We start from the raw sequence: 17,723 nt of genomic DNA on the forward strand, positions 1-17,723 counted from the left end.
TGAGCATAAGCTTTCGTGAGCTTAGCTTAGCTCACGAAAGCTTATGCTCAAATAAATTGGTTCGTCTCTAAGGTGCCACAAGTACTCCTGTTCTTTTTTCAAAATGTTTGAAACCTTTAGTTCCATCCAAATAATTTTTTTTTTTAATTTTCATTTTGGCAAGCAAAGCAAAAAAATATCAGTTTTGTTTTGTGTCTGATTTTTTTTCTTTTCAGCCACCAAAACAGAAAGTCAATAATTTGCTCAGCTCTAGTTTGAATACTCGCTTATAGAAATCAAAGGATTTATTGCAATATTGCAACTCAGGCACACAGACAACTCAGGCACACAGAGGCAGGACTTATCATCGGCCCCTCCCAAACCTCTCCGCCAAAAAAACCCAACATACTATGAAAACAAGACAACTTTAAGATAAAGATACAGCACCACCTATTAGCAGAGGTGCTATCTACACTGCCATTATAATCTCCCTCAGTCCCAGCTCAGTGCATTCTGGGCAATATTTGATTAGCTTTATGGCATAGCTTTGGGGTCCTGGGGAATTGCAAGGAGAGGCCAAACCCCATATGGCCTCCCTTATATGCTTCATCTTGTGCTCTGCCCTACCCTACTCTGCCCCCCCCCTTGGAGTGTGCACTGCAGGTTTGGCAGGCCTGTTCTGCTGTGCTAAGGGAGGACAGGAATCAGTCACTGCTGGCTCTACAGTCTGGGGTAGGAGGTTGTCACCATGGGGACAGGGCTTCTGTAATGTGACTTGCTACAAAACACAGTGAAGTATTTGGGGGGCTTGTGCAATATGTGTACATTAATTCTGGCAACACCATCACCAGGCGACGGTAATGTAGCTCCACGGTGTATGACCAACATCCAGAGCTTGGTCCTGGAGCTTCGTTGTCCCCGTGCTAGAGCAGGGGGGAGGAGGAAAGAGGGTACTGTAAAACAAAAGACCCCCTGTGCCCACAGCTTGATAAGTTGCCCTTGAACTGATAACAGAGAATGAGGGCTCTTGTCTTTGGCCCAAGCCAGGAAGGAGAGAGGACAGCTGGCTACACCCTCCAGAGAATTTCACAATCCTGTGCAGCCAGCAGCGCTGGGGCTCCTCTCCCTCCTCTGCTTTCCCCAGAGGGTGAAGGGGAGCCTCCATGCACACTGACCCCCTAATGCTGCTCTGTCAGGACCCAGCTCACACAGAGACAGGGCAGAGGCAGCTCCCAGGAGCACAGGGCACCAAGGGGTTTAACTGAGAAAAGTTCTCAAATGAACAGGAAACTGACTGATACCCTCCAAAGGCAGGATTTTTCTGCCAAAGCCAAATAGCCATGCCATGCCCTGAGATGCTGCCAGGAAGGGGGTCATGCCCCCATTTGGTGCAGAGTAGACAGACTGCACAGAAGAGACCAAGCTGGAAGGTTTGGACTGACAGAGCAGGTGGCAGGTGACCAAGTACCATGATGTTTAAACCAGCACTAAGGTGGATTCCAGTTATCTGTCAGCACTCTGCAAACAAATTGGTCTTTCCTGGTAATAGGCTGAATTTCCCTTGGCGGAAATGGCCAATTAAGGGCATTGCTTCTCACAAGTCATGAGTTTGTTCAAGGGACAGGTTCACTTTCTGATCTCAGAATAAAGTCCCTCGAACTGCTGAATGCTACTCTGCTTTATTCAGTGCTGGAGAAAGATGCCCTGGAAACTGTAATCTTAATTCTCACAGAATGAGGACAAAGACAAGAGCACTGGAAGCTCTCTTCCTGCTCACACACACCCCCGCCCCCCGCTTCTGAGACTGCTAATAAGGGGCCCAATTAGCAGCAGTTGCAGGGGTGCCTATGCATTAGGAACATTACTGTGACCCACCAGCTTTGGGGTGATGTAGCCATTCTGACCTAATTTCCAATTGTAGACTAGGCCTAAGTCTTCATTTCACACGACAACTAGCCCACAGGGGTTGTGGAGCAATATAACAGAGCTTTACATTCTAAGCGGTGGTGATATTTACATTCCCCAACATGATGTGTTACCTGAGTTCAAAAGAGTTACAACCAAAGCTTTCACAGAACTACATGTACCAGACCTGTTGATGTTAACCCCTCCAGTCCTCTGAAGGCATACCCTTTGTATAGTAAGGATTCAACACCCACACTTGCCATAGAAAATAACCATGGAAAACCAACACTAACTTACACTGAGTACTGCTAAATAACTATTTACAGAAGGGAGAGAAACCCCCCGGAGCGGGAGACCACGCGCAGTAGCAAGCCGATGCACTCTGACTGCTGCTCACAGGTGTGAATGAGAGGTACGGGGCGGCTCCGCCCTTACACTGTTGCACAGCAGCACGAGGCGGCAAAGGGCACATGCGCTGCCCCAGTGGGTAACGCCAAGGGGAAAATGGACGACTCTGGTGCACAGGGCACGTGCACGTCTGAAGTGGAACGACCACGTGCAATCCCTTGAAAAAGAATGCGCTGATTCAAACTGCAATCCAAAGTCCCCACCCTGAAGCATCTGCCTCTCCACCCTAACATTAGCAGGACAGCTGGTGAATTCCTCTGGCAGCTGAACACAGTCTGGGCAGGGAAGAGAAACCAAGTGCTGAGTGCAGGTAAGAGCCTTTGCACTCACGAGGTGAGTACTGAGCTCACAGCGGGAGGTTGGCATGTGAGGAAACTTGCCTGAAAGGGCCTGGCTGTCTGAGACGCCTGCCTCATTTCTATCCATCTGATGCATTTAGAACATGCCCATCATTATGGTATCCAGGCACAATTCACTGTCTACTCTACAGCACTCGCTATGGTTGTATCTAATTGCCAGGAATTCCAGCCCTAATTGTCCACTCAAAGAAGCAACAGCTTTCCTGTGCCGAAGGCCAATTCCCACGGCCCCCTGTACCACAGCTGTGGGATAAAGTGGACACTTGGACCCCTGCTGCTCTCCTCCCGCCTCTTTCCTCATTCAACTCCAGCCGCAGCAAAGTGACTCAGCCACTGTCACATGACGCACTTGATAAGGGAGCTGCTTCTCTACATCCAGGAAAGAGCAGTGTTTTCTGATGGCCAGTGAGGTGCTGTGCATAGGGTCCCATTCTCACAGTGGGACAGGTTAGCCATAGGAGGACTAGCTGGGACAGCTGAGATAGGTGAAGCTGCCCCTACACCTCTTAATACCCTGGGCACCACCAAATGGCCAGGGGCAAGGGAACAAACAACTACTGCAGTGAAGAATGGAAAATGGTTAGCAAAGGTCACAGAAAATTTTATTGTGGACAGAGCTAATTATGGCGCTCCACACAACAAGACTCAGAATATTGTTGCATGAGGAGGGAGCATAAAGGAGTGAGCTGTGATTCAGCGGCTACTGTTCGAGATAATTTTCCAGCCCTTTCCAGGCCAATGGGAGTAATCAGCCTTCTGATCATTTCAAGCCAAGTTTGCACAAGGTGAATTTCACCTAGATGACAGATATAGACAATGACAGATGAGAGAAGTGGAAACAGCGCTACAGGGGCATTACCTAGCAGTGATACACCAGTGGTATGATGGCTCTATCCCTGCTACCAGGCTGAGTGCCCTACAGGTATTGCTCACGCACGCACACATGTGCTGCCCATCACGCTCAAAGACCCATGTTACTATTGGGCAGTATAGAAGAGGGAAGCTGCATTCTGGACTGAGACCATAGGAACTACCTCTTGGGAGATTTGAGCATGTTAATTTCGGTGGCTAGCACATATGGGTCACTCAACCCTCTGAGGGGTCAAACCATCCCAATCCACGTTCTTCACAAGGTAAGCCAATGCATAGAGATGGTGAGAAAGCAATCCTCAGATATCTGGGCTCAATGCACCCCTCTTTCACACATAAACCATGTAACAACATTAATGGCGAACAACTTTCCAGAAGGCCAGGATGTTGGTGGAGTCAGCACAAGTTTCAGTTGGAGAGGTAGTGTCCCGCTGCCTAGGGGAAGCAGATTTCCATAGTACCCCATAGTAATGTGCCAAGGTAAGCAGAATTCTCTGGTCTGACACCATGGTAGCTCTTGCCTCTGGTGGGGCAGCAATAAATGTCTCTTTGCAGTCTGGTGGTGACCACAGTTTGAGTGTGGGCTCTCCAGGACACTGGGGAACACCTGAAGTCCCCATATTACAGTCTATGCCCCAAGGACACCCACTGCTTCCCCAGGGTAATGGGAAGGAAGCTGAGTTGCTAACATCTCACCCTGCTCTGATGCACATGCTGATGATCTTGAAGCAGGCAGCAGTCAGGAAGGTGGCATAACAGGTTTCCTTCTGCTCTGCAGCTTGGTCTGCTGGAAAGAAGAATCTTTCCATCAAAGAATCTGAACTCAGCTGACTCCATGGAATAAGATGCGTCACTGGAATCAACATCTTTGGACACCAACATGTTTGTGGAGTGAGCAACCTCCTTTCCCTTCCCTTGAAGACAAAATCCTGGAAAGTAAGCTTTGGAAGGAGTATGCCTAAGCTGGTCTTGTGTTTGTCCTCATGTCCCACAAGGGTGGGTTCTGCTCATCCACATGCTGTTTGCTAGTGCACTTCCTGTGATGGGGCTTGGATGCTATCTCACCAGGTTGGACTGGAGGCTCACCACTGCTCTCGCTCACAAACACAGCAGGTATCCTAGAGAGCAGTTCCAGCGCTTGTTCCCCATCACTGGCTCTCTGGCAGCTTTTCCTTTTTACCAGGTGCCCAGGATATAGATTCTTCTCCCCATCACCTCTGGCATGTGCTGTGGACAAGGAATGATGGTGAAAGTTGTTAAGGCTTTTGTTGGAAGCCCTCATAGGGGCAGCGCTCCCCAGGCGGGTTTGAGCCACAGGGATCTCATCCATGGACTCTGCAGACTCTGAGTGGTATTCAACAGGAGGTCCAGCTGCCTGGACATGGCCAATGCTGCTTGCAGGCATGGCAGCTCTTTGAGGGAAAGCTGGCATAGGGAGATGAAGGCTGTGGGAGGATGATGAGATGGCAGCAGTGGCTGAAAATTCTGAAGGTGGAAAGAAAGGAAAAATGGAAGCATCAGAAGAGACTGTGGTTTCCCTCATCCCCAGACACATGTCCCAGTCCCAGGGGCAATTAAGATAGAAAAGGGACTGATCCACCAACATTGAAGAAGCCCATACATGCTCATGCAAAACCAGATGTAAAAAGTGCCCACAAGTCAATTCTCAGTAATGGAGTAACACATGCACTAAACATTTTACAGTATTCCAAACACCACATGACCAATTGATTTCCCCTTCTAAGGCAGGCTATGTTCTCCCCAAAGCTGGGTTCCCATATCCCCTTTATCTTCTTTTCCACATACAAATCCCACAAGCCCCCTGACCCTACAGTTACATTCCCACATGTATCCTGACATATAAAATCACATGTGCATACCATGGCACCTAACGATAAAGTGAAGTCAAAGTCCCAAATTTCATGAGTGCATTTCAAAGGACTTGCCCTCACCTTCTGGGGAAGCCTCATTTTCCTGGTGGGTCAAATCCTGCACCACGGAGCTCTGCAGTGCAGAGCTGGTTGGAACCCACTGTAGCACCTCAGCTCTGCCTGACTCCATAGCTGTGAAGTGCAATGAGAGTCCTGAAAAGGCAATGGCAGCTAAATCCTGCCTGGTATTTTCTGATAAATGCACCTGCAAAAAAACCATTCCCCCTAAGCAAGAAGAGCCGTATGTGAGAAGTGACTTAGAAGCTGAAACGATTCTACCCCCCAGGTTTGAGAGGAGGATGGGTAGTGTCTGAAACAGCAGCAGCTCCTCAGCTTCACTTCAGAAGTTCACCCACCTGTCAAGTGACAGAGCGGGGAGCGGTGGGGGTCCTATTTGTTACTGATATTATTTGGAGTCTCCCCCTGGCTCAACAAACAGTGAAGTCATCCTTTCTGCTGCTGGATGCCCAAGGTCTGCATTTCTCCAGTCAGCCATGCCTAAGCCCACAGGAGGAGAATAGCTCAGAAGTCCCAGCACATCACCCTCCATCCCAGGCTGGATGGTAAAGCTCAATGGACGCTCCCACCCCCATATTAGAGAAGGTCCAGGAGCGTGGGATGGTGAGTTCTCTGGTCCTCGCTGCTGTTCTCAGTCTGGAAGTATCTTCTCCTCGTTCTGTCCTTTTGAGGGCAGCCATGTGGGAAGGGGCACAGCAGAGGCAATGCTGCTCCAGGAAGCAATCAGTATAACTGTCTTTAGTGTGAAAAGTGGTTGGTCCTTTCCAAAGTTCATCACACACTCTGCTTTGGCTCTTCACTGCATCTCCCCCTTCCACCTATTATTTTCCTCCCTCTTCCCTTGCTCCCCCTGCACACACTCCTTTCTTTGTTAGCTGGTCTCCTCCCCTGCAGGTACTTCCCTGCCACTCAGTCCTTTGCTTCCCCTACTTGCACATACTCCTTTGCTGCCTCATTCCCTTCCCCGTAAACATTCCTCTCTCACTGGCAGCTCCAGCCCCTGGGCTGCCTCTCGTTTTCCCCTTCCTCTTTTGAAGCTGTAGTTCTTGACAAGCCTTGATATCTGAGGAAGGAGCTACAACCAAGTGCGAACTGGCATCACGTGACAAGCCAGCTCTCCAGAGAGCTCAGTTTGGAACTAGCTGGCCTATAGTATTTGGTATTAACCCCCCAGGGATTTGCATTCTTCGCTTTGGTTTTCCTCTCTCTTCTGTTTTTCTAACGTTTCCCTGCTAATTCCCTTACATTTCTCCTGATTGTGGGGCTCAAACAGAGGCGCTCCCTGTGGCTCACTGACCTGGTTAGGGTGCTGGGAGAGGGGCTCTCTATGGCACATTCGCCTGCCTGGCTCATGGAAACGCAGCTGGAACAGAGGGGCTTACTGAAGCACACTCACCTGTTTGGGTAGCTGGGAGAGGGCGCCTGGGCTGACTGCTTGTCTTGGATTTTTCATCCATGTCTGAGGATGGAACCTTATGCACCCTTTTCTTCTTCCTCTTCTTCTGCTGCTATGAAAACAAGGAGCTCAGACGAAGGGAGATCCACTCATTCGTTCAAAGATGCTGCACTGACAGCTTTTATAACTCCTGTCTTTGTTTAACTTCCTCCATTTTTTAAATCAGCTTGATAAATGATTTCATTCTAGAGTTTGGAAGGGAAGGGATTGAGGGGGTGGAGGGAGTGATGCAAGGAGCCCCTACTGAGTGCACTGAGTTTGGCCTACACAAGCTATGAAGTATGCAACCGCCTAGTAAGGCCTTCTGTTAAAAGCAATGAGAAACAATCGGGCATAAGCCCTGAGAAAGGAGAGAGCATCACACTACATAGCAACTTGCCACCCGATCAGGAATGAAAAGCAGTGGCATAGTGGCACAGGTGACTAATTCTAAGCACACTGGGAAGCCCCAAACACACAGTCCTTCCCTGGGCAGAGGTTCCAAGGGAACCCAAGGTTCCTGCCTTTTTCACTCTGGAAATAAAGTGTTCTGCATTGTACTGAGTTGGGTGGAAGAGGAAACAGTGGGAGAGTGCACATGCTGCATGCACTGCCAGCGGGCTACGTTTGTGAGGTGACAGTGGGGTGTACGTGTTGGGTTACTGTGGGCAGGGTGTGTTCTTTGTGAAAGAAAAGAGAAGACAGGGATATGTGGGGGTTTGCATGCATGAAGTGAGGGGACAGGAGAGCGTATCCCCATGTGTGAAGTGAGGGGATGGGACCATGTGTCTCTGTGGGCTGGTCTACACTAGAAAGTTAGGTCGACCTAGCTACGCTGCTCCACAGGTGAGAACGCTCGCTGCTTCTGTAGTAAGTATCTACACTACAGCTACAGTGGCGCAGACATGTGTGAGCACAAGAGGAGGAGGCATGTGTCTGAATGAAGTGACAGTCGGGTGCGCTGTATGTGTCTGTGTCTGTGAGAGACATGCTGACACTGTACAAGGTAGAGCAAGGCTCCCACTTACCTGGGTGTGGACTATGGACTGAAGAGCTGGAAGCTCAGGAGAAGAGTTGAGCTCGGGGTCTGCTCCACCATTGTGGACACCAAACTTTGAAAGGCTAAAACACATGAAGAATACACAAGATATTGCAGCTTTCTTAAGGAACAGTTAACTTTTTGATGCCCATGTGCCTCGAAACAGCATGGTTGGGATCCTTCCTTGCAGGGTGTTCCAAGAGAGTGCTGTGGGGCAATTGTTCCCCCCCACACCCAAGGGCACTGTTGTTTGGAACTCCCTAGGGTTCCATCTTGTTTCCCCTCCTGTTCAACATGCACATGGTACTGAGAACTAGGAGGGTACAGAAAAGGGCAACAAAAATGATGAGGGCTATGGAATGGTTTCCATATGAGGAGAGATTAATAAGGCTGGGACTTTTCAGCTTGAAAAAGAGACGACGAAGGGGGGATATGATGGATGTCTATAAAATCATGACTGGTGTGGAGAAAGTGAATAGGGAAGTGTTATTTACTCCTTCTCATAACACAAGAACTAGGGGTCACCCAATGAAGGTTTTAAAACAAACAAAAGAAAATATTTCTTCACACAACACACAGTCAACCTGTGGAACTCTTTGCCAGAGAACGTTGTGAAGGCCAAGACTATACCATGGTTCAAAAAGGAACCAGTTAAGTTCATGGAGGACAGGTCCATCAATGGCTATTAGCCAGGATAGGCAGAGATGGTGTCCCTAGCCTCTGTTTGCCAGAAGCTGGGAATGGGTGACTTGGGATGGATCACTGGGTGATTACCTGTTCTGTTCATTCCCCCTGGGGCACCTGGCATTGACCACTGTCAGAAGACAGGATACTGGGCTAGACGGACCTTTAGTCTGACCCGGTATGGCCATTCTTATGTTCTTATGCATCCTCCCCTGAGGCCCTGTCCGCCCACTGCTCACTCCACTCCGCCCTCTCCGTCGAGGTCCCTCCCTCCTCCTCCAAGGCCCTCCCACCTGCCACTCGCTCCTCTCTGCCTCTTCTCCCAATGCCCCCTACCTACTGCTCGTTCCTCTCCGTTCCCTCCCCCGAGGCCCCGCCCACTGCTCACTCCTCTCTGCCCCTTTCCCAGAACAGGGGGGCCACCAGGGGGCCATGGCCCCATCACTTTTTCCTGCCTTAGGTGAGCAATGGGAGGGCACCACGGAAGAATATCTGGACAAGTAATGCTCTTGTGTAAGACCACAGGTCCTCACAGCATGTCAACATTGTATTTCAAAGGAAGGTGAACAGAAGGATCTGCTACCATCCAACTCCAAGGAAGTAATGCAGATCTCCTCAGCAAAAGGTGGAGCAGCTCCATTTGAAGTTAAAGATGATCTCAGTACTGGCTATGCATGTCCCTACATTGGTGGTACCAATGTCTGCATCGATGGCAATCCTGATGGAACTGTTGAAGTAGCTGACAATGATGACTGCAGACTAGGGTGAAATGCTGATTGTACCGCCACTGGTACCAACATTATTAATGCCCTGCCACAGGTCAGTACTGGATGATGTAATATCGGTAAATGCAGTACTAATAGACATAACAAGTCTTTTGCAGCCAAAAAAGCTTTCAGAGGAACAGCCGTGTTAGTCTGTATTCGCAAAAAGAAAAGGAGGACTTGTGGCACCTTAGAGACTAACCAATTTATTTGAGCATGAGCTTTCGTGAGCTACAGCTCACTTCAAAAAAAGCTTTTGGCATCCAGAGGACCAAAATAGGAGGCATAGCCTCAGTAGGTAGGGCAGGAAGTACTGGTCCCAGTGGTATGGGTATAAAAGTAGCTGAATGGACTTGCGTACAGAGAGTACATGAAGATGGTACCAGAGTTGGAATGATCTTGAATGCTGAAGGCATCTGTCTTGATGGCCCTGTGCTAGAGGTGACAGTGTTCCCTCTGCCGGTTGATACCAGAGAGGACTGTTACCTGTGTTCTGACTTCAGCACAGTACTGGAGGACTTGTATCTTTTACTTGACTCATCACTCCTGGGAGTTGTGGATGAAGACTTTTTCAATCTGGCCTCAGCCTCCAACAGAAAACTGGACTTCTTTGGCTTTGATGAAGCCACAGAGGAGGAAGAAGAACGCCTCTTTTCCCCAGGTTTCACCTGAAGGACCAAGGCAGCTGGAAGAAAACTTTGGTAGATGAGCTTTCAGCCTTCTCATGAGCAAGGCCATTAAGGTCTGCGGAGGGATGTGTTGTCTTCTTGAAGATCTCCAGATTCTGTAGTTCTTGAAAGGAATGGGGTGCAAACAGGGCACCTGTCCCTCACATGCCGTCTTCCAAACAAAAGAGACAGACTGTTTATCATTTGCTGGCATTACTGCCCTGCAAGTTGAACACAGCTTAAATCCCGGAGAACTCTGCATTGTGATTGAAACACCAGGAAAACTAAATTATCTATACTCTACCATAAAACTAACCTAAGGGCTTGTCTATGCTGGGGGAGGAGCAACAGCACTGCAGGCTCAGGGGAGGGGGCAGGAAGGGGTGGAGTGGGGGCAGAGCCAGGGGTTGAGCAGTGAGCACCCCCCGGCACATTGGAAAGTTGGCGCCTGTAGCTCCAGCCCTGGAGTCGGTGCCTGTACAAGGAGCCGCAGATTAACTTCTGAAGAGACACATGTGGCTCCGGAGCCCCAGGTTGGCCACCCCTGCAATAGAAGAAACAAGGCCTGCTATAAAAGGGAGAGTCTGGAGAAGGAAAGGGAGGCTGAAAGGCCTGGGACAGGCCTGCCCTGGCTGCCCACATGAACAGAGCTGAGACACCGAAGCAGACTGCTAGACTTAGAGTTGAGGGTCCAAGAACTACCCTGACTGAGGTCAGACTAAAGAGGGACAGTCAGGAGCAGCAGTGCCCCCTCAAAAGACCACACCAGGAGCTGGGGATGTCTGTATTATGCAGGTCACAGTAGATGATCACAGTGGTCCCTGCTGGCCTTGGAGTCTATGAATCTAGGAAGAACTTTGAAGGATCAGAAGTTTGAATATAATGTGGACAGTGAGAAGGCAGCACTGAAGGGAGTGGAATAGTGGAGTGACATGATCTGAGTGTCATGCAAGGAAGATCCTTTTTGGATGGACTGGACAGCGGCAAGGTGACAGGCAGGGAGACCAGAGAAGAGAAGGTTGCAGTACTCAAGGTGAGAGTTAACCAAACCTGGCCCCAGGAATTTAGCAGTTGGTCTGAAAAAGAGAGGATGGACTTTTGGGTATGGTAAAGGAAATAACACTGTATGGTTTGGTGTGTGGTTTCTGATACCCAGGGGCTAGTGGTGTGCGTATGTGGGAAGGAGAGAGGAAAGAGTATGTTAAGTATTTAAAGAGTCTCACACTGCACAGTCATGAGGGCCTGTGAGTTTTGTGTCCAGTATGACAGAGGAAGAAAACAAGGGGCCGGGTTTTGAACACATCCCAACCAGGGCCCCAGCGGTGTGTTAGGTGAGAGTAGGGGATCTCAAAGTGAAGTAGGACTGGGGAGAAGAACCACCTCTACAGGGAGTTCTTTATGTTGTAAGTCACAGGGTTCCCAATCAGAGAGAAGGAGAGTCCCAGAAGTGCAGGGCAAGTGGGAACTCTCTCTCGTATCCCTACTGCAGCCCTAAGGGAGCAGATGCCAGGGGCATGTGGCCCTGATGCATATCCCTCCGGCAGAGGAACAGTTGGTTGATGCTGTTGCTTGTGTTTCAGAGGAGGGTTATACCTGGGACCGAGTGTATCTAGTTGTCCAATTCTGGCTTTTCCTACTGTCCTAACTTCATAAAAGTCAGTGGCATACATTCCTCTCTGTCTTTTTTCTCCTCTCCTCTCCTCTCTATCCCTTCCCTGGATGGCCTGGCCTGATGCTGTAGTCCTGGGTGAAGAGATGTTGGAAGGAAAGCATAATGAAGCAGGTTTCCTAGACACACACACCTCCTGCCGCTTACATTAACAACATGCTCTTGCTGCTCCCTCACCCACACAAACCCCTTCCCTAGGTAAACACATTCAGGCTTGAATTAAAGTCTGTCTTATTAAACAGGTACTGATCCTGAGATACCTGCATGAGCTGTGGGGAATCTTGTTAGGCACAGAGAAACAAAAGCACCTCAGTTATAGAAATCAGGGTTCAACCCTCCGTATGGAATAAGAGTACCTAGCACTCTTCTGCCTTCAAAGCACTACACAAACACTAACTCATTAATCATCATGGCACCCCTGTGAGCTAGGTGACTGTTATCACCAATTTACAGGTATGGAGACTGATGTAGAAAGGTTAAGTCACTTGTCCAAAGCCACAGAGTGAATCAGCATCAGAGCCAAGATTAGAATGCAGGAATTCCTCGCTCCCAGTTCCAAGCTCAGACTGCTAGGTCATGCCTGTCTCTTCCGGAGGCAGATGTTGGATGGCATTCCCATCGTTCAGAGAGAACAGTTGGAAGGCATGGAGGGAGGTGCAACCTCATCACAGTGCATGATGGAAAGATAATCAGGAGTGTAATCAGGGGTGTATTCAGGAAGGCCAAAACACAACTGGAATTGCAGCTAGCAAGGGATGTGAAGGGTAACAAGAAGGGGTTCTACAAGTATGTTAGCAACAAGAAAAAGGTCAGGGAAAGTGTGGGACCCTTCATGAATGGGGGAGGCAACCTAATGACAGATGATGTGGAAAAAGCTGAAGTACTCAATGCTTTTTTTGCCTTGGTCTTCACAGACATGGTCAGCTCCCACACTGCTGTCCTGGGCAACACAGTATGGGGAAGAGGTGAGCAGCCCTCAGTGGTGAAAGAACAGGTTAAGGACTATCTAGAAAAGCTGGACATTCACAAGTCCATGGGTCCAGATCTAATGCATCTGAGGTGCTGACGGAATTGGCTGATGTGATTGCAGAGCCATTGGCCATTATCTTTGAAAATTCGTGCCGATCAGGGGAGGTCCCGGACGACTAGAAAAAGGCAATTATAGTGCCCATCTTTAAAAAAGGGAAGAAGAAGAACCCGGGGAACTACAGACTGGTCAGCCTCACCTCAGACCCTGGAAAAATCATGAAGCAGGTCCTCAAGGAAACCATTTTGAAGCACTTGGAGGTGAGGAAGGTGATCAGGAACAGTCAACATGGATTCACCAAGGGGAAGTCATGCCTGACCAACCTGATTGCCTTCTATGATGAGATAACTGGCACTGTGGATATGGGGAAAGCAGTGGACGTGATATATCTTGACTTTAGCAAAGCTTTTGATATGGTCTCCCACAGAATTCTTGCCAGCAAGTTAAAAAAGCATGGATAGGATGAATGGACTATAAGGTAGATAGAAAGCTGGCTAGATTGTCAGGCTCAACGGGTAGTGATCAATGGCTTGATGTCTAGTTGGCAGCTGGTATCAAGCGGAGTGCCCCAGGGTTTGGTCGTGGGGCCAGTTTTGTTCAACATCTTTATTAATGATCTGGATGATGGGATGGATTGCACCCTCAGCAAGTTCGCAGATGACACTAGGCTGGGGAGAGAGGTAGATACACTGGAGGGTAGGGATAGGGTCCAGAGGGACCTAGACAAATTGGAGGATTGGGCCAAAAGAAATCTGATGAGGTTCAACAAGGACAAGTGCAGAGTCCTGCACTTAGGACGGAAGAATCCCATGCACTGCTACAGACTAGGGACCGAATGGCTTGGCAGCAGTTCTGCAGAAAAGAACCTTGGGATTACAGTGGATGAGAAGCTGAATATGAGTCAGCAGTGTGCCCTCATTGCCAAGAAGGCTAATGGCATATTGGGCTGCATTACTAGGAGCATTGCCAGCAGATCGAGGGAAATAATTATTCCCCTCTATTCGGCACTGGTGAGGCCACATCTGGAGTACTGCGTCCAGTTTTGGGCCCCCCACTACAGAAAGGATGTGGACAAATTGGAGAGAGACCAGCAGTGGGCAATGAAAATGATCAAGGGGCTGGGGCACATGACTTACGAGGAGAGGCTGAGGGAACTGGGCTTGTTTAGTCTGCAGAAGAGAAGAGTGAGGGGGGATTTGATAGCAGCCTTCAACTACCTGAAGGGGGGGTCCAACGAGGATGGAGCTCGGCTGTTCCCAGGGGTGGCAGATGACAGAACAAGGAGCAATGGTCTCAAGTTGCAGTGGGGGAGGTCTAAGTTGGATATTAGGAAACACTATTTCACTAGGAGGGTGGTGAAACACTGGAATGGGTTACCTAGGGAGGTGGTGGAATCTCCATCCATGGAGATTTTTAAGGCCCGGCTTGACAAAGCCCTGGCTGGGATGATTTAGTTGGTGTTGGTCCTTCTTTGAGCAGGGGATTGGACTAGATGACCTCCTGAGGTCTCTTCCAACCCTAATCTTCTATGACTCTATGATAAAATCCTCTACAGTTTCAATAAAAGCTACTTGGATAAGAAGTCTTCTCTGTCAGTTGACCCCTAGGGCAGAAGTAAAGAGTATTTTCCTCACGCGTTTATATTAACCAGCCAGGCAGTAAAGTTCACCGCTTCTTAACCAGGGTAGTTTTCTGTCAACATGCTGCACTGCAGGGGTTTCATGAAATGGTGCCCAAGGACAGGTAAAAATCTAATGAGAATGGAGTGGCAAACTCTCAGAACAGCAGAGCCCTTTTCATGGTAAGGCAGTCTCAGATACCCAGTTGCTTCCTGCTTCTATCTGAAAGCTCTCCAATCCCATTCATGTTCTCAGACATGCCTGTGGAGCTCCCATGTACTCCAAAGGCAGGTGCACACCTCTAGTGGAGGACAAAGCTTAGTATTCTGGTTTTCAGTCGTACTGCACAGAATCTTTCAAGACCACAAGCAGAATTTTCAACTGCAAAGATCCCATAAGTAATTTTAATGTAAGACAGTCCCGCTAGAGAGTTCTGGAAAAGATGTTTTCCTTGTAGGTTAAAGAACCTCTGGAGGTGTTTATACACTCTTAGGCACCGAGGTTAAAGCACAGCATGCTCAAACACACAAATGCACTTTTACCCCCACTGGGGTCACAGGAGGTGACTTTGGTGTCAATTTCATACACAGCACACACCACTCCAGGAAACCTCTGCTAGCGTTAGTTGTACTCACTCTCTGCCTGATGCTACTGTTGACGAGTCTTCCACCTGTATCTCCGGGTTGGTGTAGCCAAGATTTCCTGCATAAAAACCCACCTCCTGAAAAGAACAAGAATAAACATTAACAAAACTATTTGGGCGCCTGAATGAAGGACTCACATCAGCAGGGTTAAGAAGCAGGTTTTCCCCTTAATCACAAGTCGGAAGGGAGGCTTTCTGCTCGGCCAGCCCACCAGCAAGACACATTAGTGGAGGCTATTGTTTAATGAGATGAAAAAAAGAAGGTTGAGGCCCCGCTCTGTGAAATACTGATGGGACCAAACAACGGAGGCTAGATCTACAGCCCACTCAGAATGGAGAAACAAACACAAACCTCAGCTTCTTTGGGACTTAAAAACAGTCCCGCGGAAAAATATGCACCAGACCCAAACAGCTGGATTAAAGAAAAAGAGTGATTAGACTATTAAATGCAAAAATTCCTGTGAATTCAACACTGAGGTTTCAAAGGGAAGTGTGCAAAGGCCAGGAACCCCAAGAGTGAAGGTTAAGTCTACTCCTTTGGACAAATGGTTTTCTAGACGTACATGTATCCAAGATAACATACAATCTGGAATTTACAGATGACATTATGATGTCAATATACAAGAGGGCTGAGTTAATAAATCTTTTAAATCCCAATTACTGGATTGAGGGGAAGGCCCCCCAACCTACCCATCACCCCTATAAAGAAGTAAATAAACCTGACCATGCAATGGAGATGGATAGAATACAAAAGCATTGAGATTGATAGGCAGCCATCAGAGAAGACAGGCTTGGTTCAGGAGAGCCTGGGCTGAGACATCTCAGTTCAGTACACTTTTCCCAACTGATTTGAAACCTGAACAACTTCCAAACCAGTCTTCTCCAAACCTGATTTAGCTTCTACGTTTCATGGAGACTTTAAAGACAAGCTTAATGAAAATCACTAAGATCGATTTAAAGTTATGAAAGCAAGATTGTTAAAAGTGATAGTGACTTTGAGTGCTCACTGTGACATACCACGGTGCAATTCAGACCAATCAGGGGCTGTGTCATCCCCGCCCTGCAACCTTGGGTGCCTTACAATGCTTTGCCGCTCACAGCCTTCCAACATGCAAGTCACACCCTGAGTGTCTGTGTGAAACTGCAACCTGCCAGCCATGCTACACGCTGGCTCTCACCAGCCTTGGTTACTTCTTCAGGGCAACTCCAACACACTGCCAGACCTGGATTTCCCCCCCAAAATTAATGTCTTGTACTGCGCAGCCCTCTCCTGGACAGTCCAAATATATTAAGTCTATTATTTCTTTACAGCAATAATATACACCAGCTTATTACCTTAAATAGAGATACCCAGAGACTTTAATTTAAATACACTGGATTAGGTAAAACAATAAAGCAAGTTTATTAACTATAAAGAGAGAGAGATTTTATGTGAATACAAGCAATGAGGCAAAAGAGTCAGAACTGGTTACAAAAAAACTAAAAGATAAAATGCTTTCTACTCCCCAACTTAACAAACTACATTAGATTTAAAGCAAAGTTTCTCACCACATACTTCCAACAGCATTACTGACCAAACCTCTAGGTAGGATCCCTCCCCCCAAGTTCAACCGCTGCCTCTTTTGTCTTCTCAGGTGCAAAGAGTGAAATGGACAGGGAGGGAGAGGAGAGCTGTCATGGGGTGTTTGCCTCTCCTTTTATAAGTTTCAGTCCCGCTCTTGAAAAACATTTCCAGCTGAGAACCAGAAGACAAAGCGTCTGTGTGGAAGGAAGTTCCCTGCTGGGTTTTTTCACCTATCTATTCTCATATGCAGGTTTCCTTTTGTTTCCTCCTTTCCCTTTTCTGTTGGATGACTCTGTTTACTGCTTAAATGCAAATGAAGGGAAGCCCACATTCCTTTGTTTAGGGAGACCTGTTTGCCGACTTCTGCCTGGGAGTTGTGGGGTTTGGAAGATGTGCTAATAACATCATACAGGGGGATCTTATAAGTTCACATACAATCTTGCTACATATACTTCATCATGACAATACTGACCAGCAAGTTATGAGTTTTTAAATGATACCTCACAAGGCATACTTTGTACAAAGATTATTATAATAGTGTGTAAGGTGTGAATACAGGGGTGCATTCTGTCACACCCACTTTGGGAAATCTTGAAGGGGCTTGATCTTCAGAAAATTCTGAGCACCCAGCCTCTGAAAATCAGTCTCAAGTTGGGCACCCAAAACTATAAGCACCGAAAATCTTGGTCTGAATGTTTAAAGTCCTGGTACCATCTTACCTCATGATTAAAGGAAAGCAAAACGGAATCATTCAGAACTGCCAAATTTTCAAAAATGCTCTTGTCTTAAATTTTAAATGTTCATAACTTTAGAACTATTGAACCAGTTTTCTTAAATATTCAGACAAGTTTGAAAATAATTGGTTTAGTAGATTTAAAGCTATGAACTTTCTGAAGTCAACAAACCAATTTGAGAGTGTGCAATTACCTAGCTGTTCAGATTATATGAGCAGGGTATATTTCAAATGAGGCAACAGGGAGGCCACAGTAAGAGACAATCTCACACCAAGGCAGACATGTGGCAGGAAAGATTTAGATCTTTTCAAAGAAAACCACCTTGTGGCTGAAAAGAGCTGCTGTTGGAGAGATCCAAGCAAGACAGTGGCCATTACAGGGCACATCTAATGGGAGTGATTGGGGCT

The 17,723-nt window shown here is 47.8% G+C and overlaps 1 protein-coding gene across 7 annotated transcripts in view; it reads right to left on the reverse strand.

Moving 5' to 3' along the window:
- Window positions 1–3,231: 3,231 nt before the first annotated feature.
- Window positions 3,232–17,723, reverse strand: part of ZDHHC1 (zDHHC palmitoyltransferase 1) — a 58,932-nt gene continuing 44,440 nt past the window's right edge. For 3 of the 7 annotated variants that reach the window (XM_048816664.2, XM_048816668.2, XM_048816662.2), the window contains 5 exons: window positions 15,011–15,096; window positions 7,934–8,027; window positions 6,867–6,978; window positions 5,474–5,605; window positions 3,232–5,006 (listed from right to left, as the gene is read on the reverse strand). In XM_048816664.2, coding sequence (XP_048672621.2) covers window positions 4,480–5,006; window positions 5,474–5,605; window positions 6,867–6,978; window positions 7,934–8,027; window positions 15,011–15,096 — 951 coding nt within the window. In that variant the 3' untranslated portion in view covers window positions 3,232–4,479. The remainder of the gene's footprint in view (window positions 5,007–5,473; window positions 5,606–6,866; window positions 6,979–7,933; window positions 8,028–15,010; window positions 15,097–17,723) is intronic. The other 4 variants (XM_048816666.2, XM_048816663.2, XM_048816665.2 and 1 more) reach the window with 4 other exon arrangements.

The sequence above is a fragment of the Caretta caretta genome, chromosome 12 (assembly GCF_965140235.1).
Source record: "Caretta caretta isolate rCarCar2 chromosome 12, rCarCar1.hap1, whole genome shotgun sequence".
NCBI classification, from domain to species: Eukaryota; Metazoa; Chordata; order Testudines; family Cheloniidae; genus Caretta; species Caretta caretta.